Source organism: Rutilus rutilus (assembly GCF_951802725.1).
Source record: "Rutilus rutilus genome assembly, chromosome: 10".
Lineage (NCBI taxonomy): Eukaryota > Metazoa > Chordata > Actinopteri > Cypriniformes > Leuciscidae > Rutilus > Rutilus rutilus.
In genome coordinates, this window is record NC_140215.1 from 29,678,876 (window position 1) to 29,696,064 (window position 17,189).

Sequence of the window (17,189 nt, forward strand, 5' to 3'; positions counted from 1 at the left end):
TCTTTGATGAATAGAAAGTTCAAAAGAACAGCATTTATTTGAAATTGAATCATAAATGTATTTACTGTAACTTTTGATCAATTTAATTTATCATTGATGAATAAAAGTATTGATTTCTTCTATTTATTTCCCCAAAATTTTTTTAATAAATTCTTACTGATCCCAAACTTTTGATGATTAATGTTACAAAAGCTTTCTATTTCAGATCAATTCTGTTCTTTTGAACTTTCTATTCATCAAAGAATCCTGAAACAAAATTTTCAACAATGATAATAATGACAAATGTTTCTTGAGCATCAACTCATCACATTAGAATGAATTCTGAAGAATCATGTGACACTGAAGACTGGAGGAATGATGCTGAAAATTCAGCTTTGATCACAGGAATAAATTACACTTTACTAGATGTTCACATAGAAACACATAAAAAAGTTTCACTGAAAGATCGAGATGACAAAAATGAATGGGGTATTACTTTATGAATAACAGGCATCCCGATTCTGAAATTTGCGGGCCTGGCTTTAAGGCAGGATCTAAACGAGGCGTTATGATGATAAAACAATGGAATTTGCTTCTGATATTGTTTTTATGAAGTTGTGAAGTGAACAAATATGATGCAAACTGAAATAAATCAATGGAAATTTCAGCTGGTCATTTGTCTCAGGGTTATTTACTGAGCCAACCGGTGTTCACCAGCATAGCTGATGCTCCAAATGAAGTCCAGGTGCCTGGGCTGTGTCGCATTATCAAACTGTATAAAGAATGACTGTACTGAAACCATGACTGCCAAAATAAATGAAACATCATATACGATGTGTAAATCACACACACTTGAGAATATAGTGTGGACTGTCTGCTGCCATGAATGACATCATTACCAGCACAAGCCAATCCCCTTCAAATAACTTCTACTTTATAATGCATAACACTCGCTTATAGAGAGGGGAAACCTGTAAAAGCCTTGCCTGGATATCTCTTTTACGGACAGCAGCTTCTAAAGGCCACATTGATTTCTCGGAGAGCGCCAGGTTACGATTGGACACCAATCTTTATTTCCTTCTCCACAGCGGGAGACGTCAGCCCTGCGCTTTGCAACTTAACACTCGACGGGCAGACTGAAGATGACTTTGGGTTTCTCCGAATATCACTTTACAATATAATCCCCCTCCAGCAAGGAAAGCAGCAGAGAAACGAGGAAATCAGCAGTTGGTACATTTGACAGGGCTGCGGCCCAACTTCCCCCTGTGTACACTCAGTGTGTACACAGGCCAACTGGTACTTTAAACCAATAGATTCCCTGGCACTTGTGGACAAAGTGGAGCAGAGCTTATGTTTCAGACAGATATTTAATAAAATTATAATCCTCCTCGCTCATATTACAATGGAATTGCATTAGTTAGCGAAGACTGAGATATACTGCAGGCTTTTGCTGGTATCACATGCACATTTTCTGAATAGGTGCGCACAGTTTCTCTAGATCAAATCCCGCTCTCTTCATTATAATGGACAAAACCGGAGCGGATTCTGTTTGTGAGGACTCCATGAGTCTGAACGCTGGGATGCCGGTGAGGCCATAGAGGTAGGATATGCTTATGGGTACACAGGAGATGTAGTGAAGGAAATTGCTCTCTGTAAAAATACACATTTGTACTAATCGACACAATTTGTGCAGTGAGTGCTTGATATCCACTAAGAAAACACATCACTTTTGTTTTTTATTCTTAACACACTTTTTTTTTTTTCTCAATTGGAAACCATTTAAATTAATTTAACATTGATTATCTTTCTTAAATAGCAGTGTTGGGGAGCGACTTACAATTTTCAGTAGCTTAACAGTAACTTAGCTACATTCAAAAGTGTAGTTTTTCCAGTAACAAGCTAATTTTTCCCCCAACAAGTATCGATAAAGAATGACAAAAAAACTAGATCACTGTTTTTTGTTAGTGTATTGCAAAATGATTTAATAATCAAATACACAATATTGTTTCCCTTACACATAAATAAATAAAAAAGAAGATTCTATGCAGAAACATTGTATGTATAAAAATCATTTTGCATATTTTTATAGCAAAATAGGTTGCACTTTATTTTACAGTACATGCACTTACGTGTACTTACAGTGTACTTGCCTTAGAAAGTACTGGGTAATATAAGGTAACTACATGGGTTAAGGAGGTTAGGTTCAGTATTAGTATCTAGTTATTATCCAGTTATTGTAATCACTATAATAAGTACATAGTATGTACATGTGGAACAGGACTGTAAAATAAAATGCTACCGTAAACTGTTATCTGGCAAATACTGCTCTAATTCCTAGTGAAAAAAATAAGTACACTTCAGCATACTTTTAAAAAGAGTACGTAATACTGAAATAATATTATTTAAAAGCTGCTTTGATACAATCTGTATTGTGAAAAGCGCAATACAAATATACTTGACTTGACTTGACTTAAAAGAATATACAAGTGCAAACTGAATGTAAAGTTTCTGAACACTTAATTGCATGCAATTATATGAAAATATATTATTGTTTAAATTCATATTAAAAGCTGTTGGTTAGATTTTTTGACCCACTTAGGTATGACTTGAATAAATCTTTGTATGTCATTTCATAATTACTTCTATTGTCTTTCAAATATGGTTAAAGTACACTGCCATATTTAATGATAAGCATTTATGGTAAATAAAAAAATACTGTAATGTAATTTCTATTTAAAATATATTACACTATAAAATACATTGTAACTTTAAATGCAATATTGAATAACACAGTACAGTTAAAACTATAAGTACTTTACATGTGCTTAGTATGTTAATCAGCTCATCAAATGTGTACTTCGTTAAAGCACAACAAAAGATTAAAACAATGATTTAAAGTATACAATCTTTAATTTGACATTATTACTAAGCACACTTTTATAAATGTCAACTTGAGTGTGTTAAGGAACATGAAAGTGTTGAATGTGTACTCTCTTTAAGTATCTAAAGTGGCCTTTTAGTAATATTATATATGCAAATACAGTTTAAAAAGTACACTACAAGTGTACATTACATTCAGTATAATTAAGCAAACATATTACAGACACACATAGAAAGAAATAAAGAAAGAAAGAAAGAAAGAAAGAAAGAAAGAAAGAAAGAAAGAAAGAAAGAAAGAAAGAAAGAAAGAAAGAAAGAAAGAAAGAAGTTTACCCAATGCTGTTCAAGAAGCATAAACTCATACATACAGTATTATATTGCAAACACCTAACTAAATTTAAGACACAAATCACTCCAAAAAGAAAACTAAAAAAGACTTTTGTTTATACGTGAGGCCAAGTGCTTCACCATCTAGGATTTCCTGCACTAGGTCACAGCAACAACTGTACCCGATCAGTCAATACCTTTTCATCACAGCTTTTACCATAACACATTGTGTGCTGCCCGCTCACCCGCTGTGGCCATATGACGTGCTAATCCACCTTTATAGAGGGGGTTTTCTTTGCACTTTGTACAGCTGGAGACCTTTCACGGTTTCTTTTCAGGGGGGGAACTAAATGAGTTTCAGCATCATGTTGGAAATATTGTCTTTCGCTGCGGGCACTGGCAGAGTGTGACTTACCCAATGCATAATGAAAAGTGTGTGTTTGCTGCCTATTTTGTCTCAGTTGATTATGCTAAGATGCTTGAGATCTTGAGCTTCTACTGCAGATTTTAAGAGACCAAAATAAGACGAGGAAGCATGTTATGAAGGGATGTTGATGTGCACAATGTGTAGTTTGTCTTCTTTTTTCTTTTCTTTTTTGCTAAGATGCAAAATTTGATGCTAAAAAAGAATATGAATAATGGTATAAATAATCTTTTCTTTTGCATCAAATTCTAAATAAAATAGAAAAATTAAATGTAATTCACTATATTATAATGTGTGTGTGTGTGTGTGTGTGTGTGTGTGTTTGTGTGTGCGTGCGTGCGTGTGTGTGTGTGTTTAGCATAATATATTAATTTGGAATCATATATACATTGCTGGGTAGTAACTGATAATATGTAATATGGATTATGTAATCAGATCTAAAAAATTATATACTTGTAATTACATTATATTACATTTTAAAATACTCAAAATCAGACTACAGTAATATTTTTATTGATTACATGATTCATTTTCACAACTTAAAAAACCCTGAAGTTTCTTTACAAACCCCAGTTTAATGTTTAATGCACTTAATTTTGTTGATGACAAATTTTAAACATAATAACATACTTTTTTTGTTCTCTTTGCATTTTTATATACAATATCATATTCAAATCTGTGATAAACAACTACAATTTTCATCATGTATTTGGACTACAATTAGTTAGTAATATGTTTTTAGAATTTGAATTTCAAAAACTAGTTCTGCTACACTAACTGATGAAAAACATTCAGTCAATCTATATTTGCAGCTCTAAATATTTACGTTTCTGGCCAACTATCCAGTACAGCCACCGATACTCCCTCAGCGAGAGATGATTCATTCAAAATCTTAAATGGAATTAAAAACAATGCCAATGCCAAGCCAAGGCGGTGTTCAAGAGTCATTTGCACTTTTCTTTCTGTTCCTGAGGAGAAACGAGGCATTCCAAACCCCAAAACTACAACCACCAATCATGCTCTAATCGGTGTCTCCACAGACGCCACAGCAAAGATGCTTTTAACAACTCCAAAAACAATTGTGTAGGGTCCTCAAAGCAACGCAACAGTTCGCAGCAGTTTCATACGGGCAGACAGAGTAATCCGACTGCCGTGGGTAATGAATCCCAGGCTGAGGCCTGATGCAATTTGGAAAGGCCATAATAAACATGTTTAAAGAGCTCTGCGCAGGGCCCATTTATATTTACTGGCCTTATCTGAGCGTCCGATGGGCTTAGTTCTTAATTTGCTTTAACCGGGCCGATATGTGCTTACACTGGCAGAAGGTGGGCGGCCCATCCGTCAGTGTCAGCACTGCAGCGCCACGTTATTTCAAATCATTTTTAAGGGCATAGCTTTCAGGGGCAAAATGCTTATCGCTCCAAACTAGGGACAAGTCCTGAGTAATTAGAGTTAATTCACCTTGAGAGTCTGATCTCCGCTGTAGTCGTGACAATGGCTTACACGTCGACTTAATAAATCCCAGAGCATTCGGCACATATCTGCGAGGGATTTATTTTTTCATCCTAAATCACCTTTATGGCTATTGTAAAGATTAATGACGCTTTCTCTGTTGAACTTACGAACGTTTCGAAATTAATCTAGCAAATTAGTGCAATTACTCAATTTTCCATAAATGCTCTCCACATTAAAAAGCACTTAATTTAAAATGCAAAAGACTTTTTTTTCTTCTTTTTTTGCTTCATGTTTTTCTTTTTCTTTACTTTCGTTTTTCTTCTCCCTTGCGTCTAAGAAAGGAAAGCTTCACATTTTACTGTGCCAACAGTAAAAAAGAACGAGGGGAAACTAGGTTTGGCAGCTATATGGAACAAATTACTGGATTACCTTTAGCAACTGCCAGCAAGTCATTTTAACACATAATAAAGTTGAAAGAATGATTTGGTATGAGTAGCCCTTGAGACCAATACCTGTACAACTCGACAAATAAACAGGGTTATTATCGGAAGTTGTGACCTTGAGGTTTTGACAACAAAAATAAAGTACCAAGAGTTGTTCTACACTGACAGGAAAAACATACCTTTGGGCTTAGATGTTTATGATATATGTTAATCTGTACCGTATTGCCGGTCAAAATTTTGTCACACTGACATCACTCGAATATGCTAATGCTACGTTATAATTATTATTTGTGCTCAATTTTTAAAAATCCTGATGATAGATTTCTGAAATTTTGTGTAACATACATCTTTACAGTCATTTTTGATCAATTGAATGCATCCTTGCTGAATAAAAGTATTAATTTCTTAATCTAAACTACTAATCTAAACTTTTGAATGGCTGTGTATCACAGTTTCCGAAACATATTCATCGGCAAAAACTCAACATTGATAATAATAAGAAATGTTTCTTGAACAGCGTATACACTTTACAATAAGGTTCATTAGTTAACATTAGTTAACTACCTTAGTTAACATGAACTAAGAATGAACAAAACTTCTACAGCATTTATTATTCTTAGTTAATTTTAATTTCAACATTTACTAATGCATTATTAAAATCAAAGGTTGTATTTGTTAACATTTGTTGACACTGTGAACTAACACGAAAAAGCAATGAACAGCTGTATTTTATTAACCAACGTTAACAATGATTAACTAATACAGTAACAAATATATTACTCATTGTTAGTTCATGTTAGTTAATACATGAACTATGTTAACTAATGGACCTTATTGTAAAGTGTTACCGAATGATTTATATAAATAGAAATCTAATTGCATCTGTTAAAATCTAATTAATTTTAGTGAAAGCCTAAGTGAAATAGTTTCCACATCTTTAAAAAAAACTTTGCGCATTGTTTTGGCTCCCCAACAACATCCTCAAAGCATGAAATCTCTGTTCTCTTCTTTTCCACTAAGAAATATGGATTATGTCTGCAACACTCACCCCATGGGATGGGGATGATATCCACCCCAGCTCCCCTTGGCTTGCTTTGGAGTCCAACAGGTTAACTGTAGAGAAGGAGAGAGAAGGGGAGAGAAACAAATGAGCAGTTATCCCTTTTTAGATCCGGTTTCACTCCCCCCACTCGGAGCGGGATACAGCTCTCAGTGTGCAGCGTCCCGATCAACACAGTATTTACTCAGCTGTGCTGCTCTTGTGCCACAATCCAATTAAACAAACAATGGAGTCAACGGACTCATCCTTCAAACCAACATTTTTCAGTACGCTTTAACTGGACGGAGAAAAGTTAGCCTTGTTAGCCTGTGCACGGGGTCTTTAATGTCTGACCAAACGTTGATCTTGTGTGTGTCAGAGTGATAGGTATCTCTAAGGAAAACAAATCAAAAATAGTTTCTTTCATCTGACAAGCCGAATGGATTTCGATATGTTGATAAGAGATTGTTGCTTACCACTGTGTGAGAGCATGATTTTTTTTCTTCATTTTTACTATCACTTACTTATAAATGAAAAGGACATATCCTTTATTTTCCATTTTGACTTATTACTGTTTTTCTCATTCATGCAAAATAAAAATCCATACGTTATTGTTTTATTAGGTTCATACAATGTTTCATCTGTATCTGTCTTTGTGTTCAAAATTTATTTCTGTTTTTGTAGACATTTTCATTTTTCACATTATCAAACCCTTGTCAAATCCAATTAATTTAAAATTAAATAAACAACAAGAAAAGCCAAAAAAAAAAAAAAAAAAAAAAACTAGTGCTGGGCAACGATTAATCGCATCCAAAATAAAAGCTTGCTTTTACATAATATGTGTGTGTTTAATGTGTATAATTATTTTGTATATATAAATATACGCACATGCATGTATATATTTAAGAAATGTGTTATTTATATATAAAATATTTATATATAATATAAATTATATATATATATATATATATATATATATACAGTATATTCATGCACATATTTCTTAAATATATACATGCATATTGTGTGTATTTATATATACAAAATAATTATACACATTTCACACACATTTATTACGTAAATGCCAGCTTTTATTTTGATTGCGATTAATCTTTGCCCAGCACTAAAAAACACAAAAGAGAAGGAAAAATAAAACACTAGGAGACAACAGAGAGGAAATATTACTGCATTATTTAAAACGTCTGGCTGCCGGCGTGGTGTGCTAAAGCGGAGAAGGTCGTGACAAGCTCTTGACATCTCAGTGTCTCCTGCTCTCGTAACAACGACTCCTGTTTGATTGAGCAAGGCTTCTACGGGCACAAAGGGAAAGAACAAAAGCCTCGGTCGGAGTACAGTAAACGCATAATCCCAGATGACATGTGGGCACTCAGCATGGCGTCTATGGCCTCAACTAATAGCGGTGTCACTCATTCTCCCTACAGCGATGGCAAGGAGACATCCAGCCAAATCACAAATGGACATATGGGACATGGATGACATAAACCTTTATTTTATAAAGTGTGCTTCAACGCCAATATTTATCTCAAAATTATCACAAAGTTTGACATGATGTCTAAATCAGAGACAGTACACGTAAGAAATCAGTCCATAAATGTGGTTTGTTCCTTGTACCGGTCAAAAAACAATTTAATTATTTAATATTTATTTTTATTTACTTATTTATTGTTTTCCACATTTCAGAAGAATATAAAGTCATAAAAATTTAAATAACACAAATTTTACTTTTTTATCTCTTTATTTTTTGGGTCTAGATTTCAGCTCTGAACACTCTGGACATTCACGCAACTTCATGAATGAGATGCCTTTTAAAAGTGTTGAAGTTCACATTTATGATAGAAAATTTTATTTTATTATATTATTTATCTGGTCCAAGCAGGGGTGTGTTTTTCTGCACAATGACGTACTGTAACTCGCTGCTTAACTACTATATAGTACGATGCATCGTTGAAGAAATCCACTAGCTTCTAGCCACTAGACAAATTTCAAATTTGTCATTTAACCACATTGGTTGATGATGTCATACAGGTTGTAGAGTATTAACTTTTAATCCGTTCTTGATTAAATAAAAAACATAAAAAATAAAAATGTAATAAAAAATATAATTAAATTTAATTAAAATCCATTAAATTGAAATCAATTAATATAATTTAACATTTTAGTTTTGTAAAAAGAAAATACACTGGGACAATTTATATTTTCCCGTGTATCTACAAAACTAATGTAAATACGTTTTTTTTTAATAACGTTTTTTAGATCATACAAAAAAAAAAATTTCAGTCAGGTGCATCTATAATTCTGACAGATAGTGTATATATCAGGGGCTCTGAGGAGAGTCTGTTGAAGACCCCATTATCAAATTCCAGCACAAAACGGCACCGCACCTGAGTGCTGGCCAAACAGCTGGCTGTTCTCAAACTGTAGATGATCCCTATTAAGTATAATAAAGCTATCTGCTTATGTCAGATAATGGCAGCTCGCATCCAGCTCCGTTGGTTCCAATTTAAATTTCTCAATGAGCCGAGCCGGCATCTCAAATTGAGCCGACCAGGGAAATTTGAGACCATAAAATTAGATAGCTACATGGGTGAGGCAAATTCTGCAGCTGTAAGAGAAGGAAATCACAGCCAACGTCATTCCCAACCTCTCCACAAGAAGCGTAGCGTCAAGCAACGCGTCTAAGCACAAAACAAAGGGCTAATTATGAACAGCTGATTCAACGGCCATTTCATCCAACCAACCACACCAGACAAAATAGGTAAATCAATACAGGAGTGAGACATTAATCTAGGATTCCAACCACAGGCCGCCAATGGGTATCTCTCTAATGTATCATCCCAGCACTACTAGCTATTGTTTTCCTTTCATCAGCATTGGCACACTGATCGAATACATTCACAGTGCTGACAATGGAGACAATGGTAATGTTTCATTCACAAACTATCAAGAACAGCTCAATGTGAAATATATATTTACACTGAGATCAAAATACAGAACAAAGAAGACAAGGAATCAGTTTTAAAACTGCTCATTACTTTTACCCATCAATCTACAGATTAAATAGATGAAAACGTTTTAGGTAGATGACATAAATATTATAGGTAAGTTGAAATGTCCTGTTGTGAAAATCCACACTGTAAAAAAATATTGTTGGTTTAACTTAAAAAAGTAAGTTGCCTGGTTGCCTTAAAATATCGAGGTCATTGAAATTAAAATGTTTAGTTAATACAATCAAGGAGGTTGGTCTATTCAACAGAAACACACAATATTATGTTATCTGAACCACATTAATTATCTAAGTTGGTTTGACAAAGAAAAAAAAAAAAGTGTGATAGCAAATATTTTTTTTAGTTTTCTACTTTTCTAAAGTTTAAGCAAAAGTCTAAAATATTTTTTAAATACTATGCAAGCAGCTTTTAAGACATTGTATTAAAAACTACACTGAATATTTGTACTTTTAAAAATGAATTTGTCACACGGCAGGACCGTTTAAAATTAAATAAACTAAACTAAAATTCAATAAAATTAACATTTATACACACACACACCTAAACACACACACACGTATATATGTATGTGTCAAAAAAGAAAACTAGATGTAATTGCTTTGACATCTTGTTTGTGAACATTTTTGTGTGGTACAAACCGCCCTTTTACAATTGCCTTGTCACATAATTCTTACAATATTTACTGTGTTTAAGCGATAGGGATAAAGAGATCACCGAATATTGCCACTGACCTAAAACATAGCAGTGAACGTTGTCGATTACGATCTGAAGGAGGTTTGCATGAGTATAAGAGAACCATATGGCCTGTAAATGGCACACTGCCTTCTCTTCTCTACGTCCTCTTCACCTCTCAGGTAGTTCATTAAATCTGTTATTGAATTAAGATGAGAGTCAGGTGTCTGAACACCTCGGAGAGCAGAGGACTCCATGCCTGGCTTTATTAAAATCTGACTGTGAGTGTATAAGACACATGGTCGGGCGGATTATTTTTAAAGGATTTTCGAGTAACCACGACAGGCTTCAATATGTGTGTCCAAAATACCCACTGCTGCTCCAATGATCCCTTTTCTCACCCACACTAGATCCTCGCGTGCAGCTGGTGTACCTCCACAGACACCCCAAGGGTCACGGCGAACCCCACACGTGCATCGCAAATAACTCTCCGAGAGGTCAATACTTATAAGGGATGTTATCACAATCATATACGGCTTCCTTTTAAGCCGGACCACATTTCGGGTTTTAGATTCAAGAACATTTGGCATTCTTAATTTCCCTAACTTAACAATCAAAAATAAACAAAAGAGAAAACAAAAGCATATTACAGGGCTTGAGCTTGATCAAAGGTTCCGCCCATGGTTGCAAGATGGCAATGAAGTATTAACCTCTACACTATGAATAATTCAGTCGAGTCTCAGGGTGTCTGCCTCAGCCCCTCTGAATCATCACAGCTTATTTTGCACACCATCTTTGTCCAAAACCCATCAGCATGACCACGCACATTACTGTTATATTGATGATACTGTATGCGTATTGATGCGTTCATATGTGAAAGCAAATTTCCACACATCCGAAAAGTAACGTCACTCACAAAACATTAGACGTCCCAGCTGGAAACTAGTGCACCATGACATCACACCACACCATGTCGTGGTGCTGCCATCACATAGTCTGAGCGAGCGGAGTGTACTGCGCCATTTTAGCCACAAGTTAGAAAATGGAAACCCTATAGTAACGTAATTGTGTTGTATGATTCGTTTACATCTATATTTATGTTTTTGGCAGACGCTTTATTCTGGAGCTGATCAGCTTTGTGAAGATTTCCTGAGATATTTCAATGAGACTTTTGTTATTTTCGTTGAAATCGTCCTAAGGATGTGGTCAACTGTTAGCTATAATCCCACATGCTCGGAAAACTGTCTGCCGTAAGTGTACTGACAGTAGAATAGGCGATATGCATTACAGTAGACTGTAAGTTTACCCACCACAAGCTTGACTTACAAAGGCCAAGCTAAATAGCAGAAAAATTAATTTGCTTCTTTACACAGATGTATGTTTCACTAGGCAGTGTGCCCAGATCCCCCCCAAAAAACAAATTCCATGTTTTTTTTTTCTTAATATATATATATAAAATACTAAGCCGGCATTAAACTCAATGCTACTAATCAATAAAATTGCCACTATCTATTAAATAAACTTTAAACCAATAAAGGTGAATGTGTATATTTTAAGTATGAAACAAAATATTTAGTTTACTCTTATAATCGGAATAAAAAAAAATTGTTTTATAGAAACACTGTGTCCCGAGCAACATAAAAAAGAGCTAAATGTGATATTGCATGATGTGTGCATCTATAGACAAGACAGTGTAAGTAGGCCTCAAGTGGATAATTTGTTGTTTTCAAACATAGCCTATAGAAGTAAAACAAAAAAAAAAATGTCCAGAATATTTTTAGACTATTACTGTGATAATCAACATATTCCTTTAAAAATAACTATAGTAGCCTATACCAGAAATTATCTTACATTAAATAAATTACAGAGGTCATTTGGTCAGTCAACTTATTTTCATTTTTTTTTTCATTATTGTTATAGTATATTATTATTATTATTATTATTATAATTATATTATACATGGGTGTTGTTTTATAGTTGTTGTCTTCTAGGCCTAGCCTGCTGTAGTTTTCTGTTAAATTGTCCCACTACTTTCCAATCGTTAATAAAAACCATCAGCTATGGCTTTTAAAAATGATGTTAATGCTTAATTCTTCTCGGTTAAAAGAAATTGACATAGTAACTTGTTTCACGATTACGTTTATTTTATCTTCCATCTTTAACGACAAATATGCTAATAACACTACTAGACCCGACACAAATGAGGTCGCGATGCGGTGCATTATACAATGTTTTGGTTATTAAAATTAATTTTATGTAATAAAGACTTTACTTTAAAGTTTCTATTAGCCCATTATTAGTATTCCTATTTTACGACCTGATGTTTAGGGTGAAAGTGCACGGTCCATGTAGTAAATCGGTCCATTTCAGCTCGAGAGGAAGAAAAATGAATAGGTGTCAGGTCAACCGTTAGGCTATGGGATTTGTTAACCAAGGAAAGTTAGCCTGTGATTAAATAATATTAAAATTAAATAAAGAGTGGAAAAAGTGTCCCATTTTACCTGAATTCAAAACACAAAGATGAACACGTTTCAAACTTTAGTTCCTGGGGAAAATAAATGGAAATAGGTTACTTTACTCTCGCTTCGCATCGATACAACTTTTGAATCACATATAACCTCTGAAAGGATTTATGAGTCTCTTTTTTTTCTTTTTTTTTTTGCTCGTTGTGTAAAGAATGCGTCAATACACTCATTTCGGGATGTGAACCGCGATTACGCTATAGGTCATCATGGCCTTGACGTTCAACACTATATATATATATATATATATATATATATATATATATATATATATATATATATATATATATATATATATATATATATATAGGTAGGCATATATGTTCATAATAAAATATATATATATACCTTTTTTTGATTATTAAATTCACACTTGAGCTGATTAGGCGACTTCAAGCTGTAAAAAAGCACTTTGCTCCAATGATATCAATGGCTGCAGCTCTATACTGACACTCTCTGGTGAAAAACACGTCCCATTACATACTATTTGAGCAAAAGGTAATTCACAGCCCATAAATCACAATAAGAGAGAAAAGCCGCTCTGTTACACAGAACAGACAGCTAAACCTGAAACATCAGGAAGATCACCTTGAGTTGACAGCATTTATGTTCTCATCTTTTCTACACAGATCAGAGTCTAAACTCCAGCCGACAAAAATATGAATTCTAAACTCAATAATAGCAAATGGGCCTTGATATTTAATCTCAAACATGAAAAGACCAAACGAATATCTCAATATCTCCATCATATCACGTCACAATAGAACACGATTAGCAAAAATCATTTTTTTTTTCTTTCTAATTAGGCCAAAAGAACACCTGAAGCTTTGGAAATGCAAATATGTAGGCATACTATATATATATATATATATATATATATATATATATATATATATATATATATATATATATATATATATATATATATATATGCTATAATGAATATGCGACAACACTGACGGAAACTTTTGTAATTGGTATAGAAGGGCTTTACACGAAGGTTTAGTGGCTCACGTAATTTTTTTATTATTTTTTTCTTTCCCGAACGACTTTAAAAACTTGAACGGGACAAAATTGTAATCACTGTGTGAACTGAACAGTTAGGGATAAGCAGGAGATGCATGCAAACAGGATGCACATGCATTTCAAGTAAATAGGCCTAATAAAATTACATAAAACATATTCGTTGCTTAGGCATATTAGTATATCTCGACTCCGCCGCTTCTTCAATTGTTTCACAAAGGAAGTTAAGATGTCAAAATACAAACACATTGTCCTAGAAAAATAATAGGCCTAAGTGTTGTATTAAAAATGAGAGTGCTAATACTGTTCCTAACTTTGCTGGCTCCAAATATTAATAGGCTGTAGATTTTGAGTTATTTACTACTTTGCAGAAGGCCTAATAGTCCACTGTTTTGATTGTTCACTTCATTTGAAATATCATTAGATTGTAGGCCTATAGTGTAGTTACAGATTATCCAATATGCCATATGTGATTGAAAATGAAAAATAAATATGGCAGCATGTGTCAATATAGTTAATAACTAGCCTACTCATGTGATTAACTTTAGACAATTGGCATGACTGAGGTTTTAAACAAGGTCGATAAAAAACTCAAATGGCTATATTTTTTGAGGAATAGGCTATTCATAAAACCACCCTCCACTGTAAGCAGCTTTATTCAAAATATGCTTTAAGTAGCATCAACGTGTGCTTTATGTCAATAAATAAATAAATAAAACGGAGAACATCCTAAGCTATCTGAATATGTGACAAATACCTGCTTACGACGTAAATCTCAGCTCGTCCAAAGGGTGCATTTGCAGCAAATTGTGGCTTTTCAGTAAATTGAAGAATTGCATGTAGGCTACAACAAAAGCGCAAGTGTAACTGAAATAAACTCGGCGCTCAAACTTGCAGCGCATGGTCTATAGCTAGACTATCATTTACTCGGCAAAAATACTAAATATTTAAAGCAATTTCTGAATTATCAAGAAAGTGCAAATACATAAACTGCACAAAGAGTCTTTAAACATCGGCAACAGCCCATATTAATATTATACTGTATGCTCGGCAGATTTTCGGACTGAATTTCGCGCTCAGCCGGTGCGCGTTCTCGCTTTCCCAACCGATCGATCGTTTAAAAATATGTTCATATCGTGTAGCCAGACGTGACCCTTACAAACAATAATAAACAACACTCAAAGTTTGATTTGCAGCGATTCCTTTGTAGCTATTTCTCGCGAAATCAAGTCAATGCGTCTCGCGCACAACTGCGATATTATTGATTCCCAGAACAAATCGGTTCATTTGAAGCAGCTGGTTTGACATGTAAAGTGAATAAGCGAGCGATTAGCCAATATGATCAAATTCGCGGCGGCTTATTGGATGAGCATCGGAGGTAAAGCAGGTAACTATTTCACTTGAATTTCATTTCCTCTGTCAACGCTACGCAGATTAAACAACCCTGAATGGACGAGCTCAAGTCAACTGACAATATTGTTAGGACAGTCACGATACAGTATACGCAGAGATGAGTGTATAATATGACTCTCACTCCAGACGTTATCTTACCTTCATTGGACGGATGAATAATGAATTCTGCTCTGGAAATAAACGTGAAGAGAAAAAGGAAAAGTATTAATGTTTTGAAATCCATGATAGCAGTTCAGGGGGCAAAACAAGGTACATAACTCCGTGAAGCATGCCACTCATGTGAGGGCTTCTGTTCCGACACAAGTTACCATTCTCGGCTCAGAGGCTGATGTCAAGTTTGACACTGGAGACGAGGAGGAGTCTCTCTCTCTCTCTCTCTCTCTCTCTCTCTCTCTCTCTCTCTCTCTCTCTCTCTCTCTCTCTCTCTCTCTCTCTCTCTCTCTCTCTCTCCAGTTCTCACCGGGAGCTTCCCTTTTTCGCTGGGTCCTATACACGCCAGACAGAGCCGTTTATTAGACCGACAGGTTCAACAGAGGTCATGTCATCTCTCGGAAATTGAACAGAAGACGAAAACACATCAGGCAGCTCATCAAATTCCAGTTACTGTATGTCACACTGTGGAATTAATGCACTTCATTTGCCCAAAAACAGTACTAAGCTCTATACATTTGTCACATCACCTCAAAGTCTGAGCTATAACAACTCTAAGTAGCCTATAAACACTTTGTTTTTGTTTTTTTTATGGAATATTGCAAATTATGTATTCTTTAATTAATGTGCCCTCATAATGTTTTAATCAAAAAATATATCTCTTCTCTGATGACATGTTGACGGGCACGAGGGCGAGAAAACACTCCACTCACATGAGATCGCTGCAACTGCAACCCGCAATGATCCAACCATCCAATCCGTCCCTCCCTACATCTTTTCTTGTTCAAGAAGCCTGGCTGAAACTGTAAATACTGTAAATACATCATATTGAGTGTATTTTATAAAAAGTTAAATTGATAGGCACGAATGTTATACCACAATGATGAAAATATGTATTTAATATGGACCGTAACATATAAACAACGTTTATTCTGCACTGTTAAACATTTTAGTGTGAAATTGCAGTTAATTACAGGTTAGTAATTGCATTACTTTCACAGTAATTTCACAGTAGGAATTTTCTTGTGTCTTTACTGCACTAAATAAAAGTGTTTGTACTGTGGGTTTACAGTATTGGAAAACACAATTTACTGTAAACAAACAACATCGTACTGTATTTCTACAGTGTACTATGGAGGTACCCAGCATGCAGTGTGGTTTATTGATTCTTGTTGGTTTTATCTGTGCTGCTTAACTTATATTTGCTTCACTTTTAGCAGTTTTTTGTTGTTGATATCTCATTAGGTTATGTTTACAAGATGATGTCACATGTCAAAGATGAATCTCAGCAGTTCAGATCTTTCAGATTCAAACAAGTTATTAGTAAATCTTCATGCTTAAGTAATACTAAAACAAAATTTTAATTTGCATGCAACTAAACCATTTCATATTCTAGCTTGTCATCATTTTAACATTTATTTGTCACATTTCTGACTTGGCTATAGATCCGAAATTTGAGTATGAATACAAAAGGTCCAAGATCCCAAGCTAATGGAACACGGATTAAAAACAATTAACAATTACAATGGTAAAGAATACATTTATTACAGTGGCATGATTAAAGACAACATTATAATGTGAAATCACAGTAAATTACTGTGATGTCAGCATCATTCTGCTTTTGATTCACAGTCATTTGTAAGAAAATGACCCAGCATGCATTTTTTCACAGTAAATTTCTGACCACGGTCATTTATTGTAAAATAATACTCCTTAATCCTGTATATTCCTGCCATTTACAGTGTGTTACTTGTTGAATTCCCGGATTATTATTGTATTTATTTTTTACAAAACTGCACTGTCATCAGAAAGAGCAAATATCTCTCAAACATTAAC

At 34.4% G+C, this 17,189-nt stretch overlaps 1 protein-coding gene across 2 annotated transcripts in view; it reads right to left on the minus strand.

The window, feature by feature from the left end:
* Positions 1–15,611, minus strand: part of epha3 (eph receptor A3) — a 125,030-nt gene extending 109,419 nt beyond the window's left edge. For both annotated transcript variants that reach the window (XM_084421090.1, XM_084421091.1), the window contains exons 1-2: positions 15,342–15,611; positions 6,557–6,621 (exon numbers count right to left, since the gene is read on the minus strand). In XM_084421090.1, coding sequence (XP_084277216.1) covers positions 6,557–6,621; positions 15,342–15,426 — 150 coding nt within the window. In that variant the 5' untranslated portion in view covers positions 15,427–15,611. The remainder of the gene's footprint in view (positions 1–6,556; positions 6,622–15,341) is intronic.
* Positions 15,612–17,189: the final 1,578 nt, after the last annotated feature.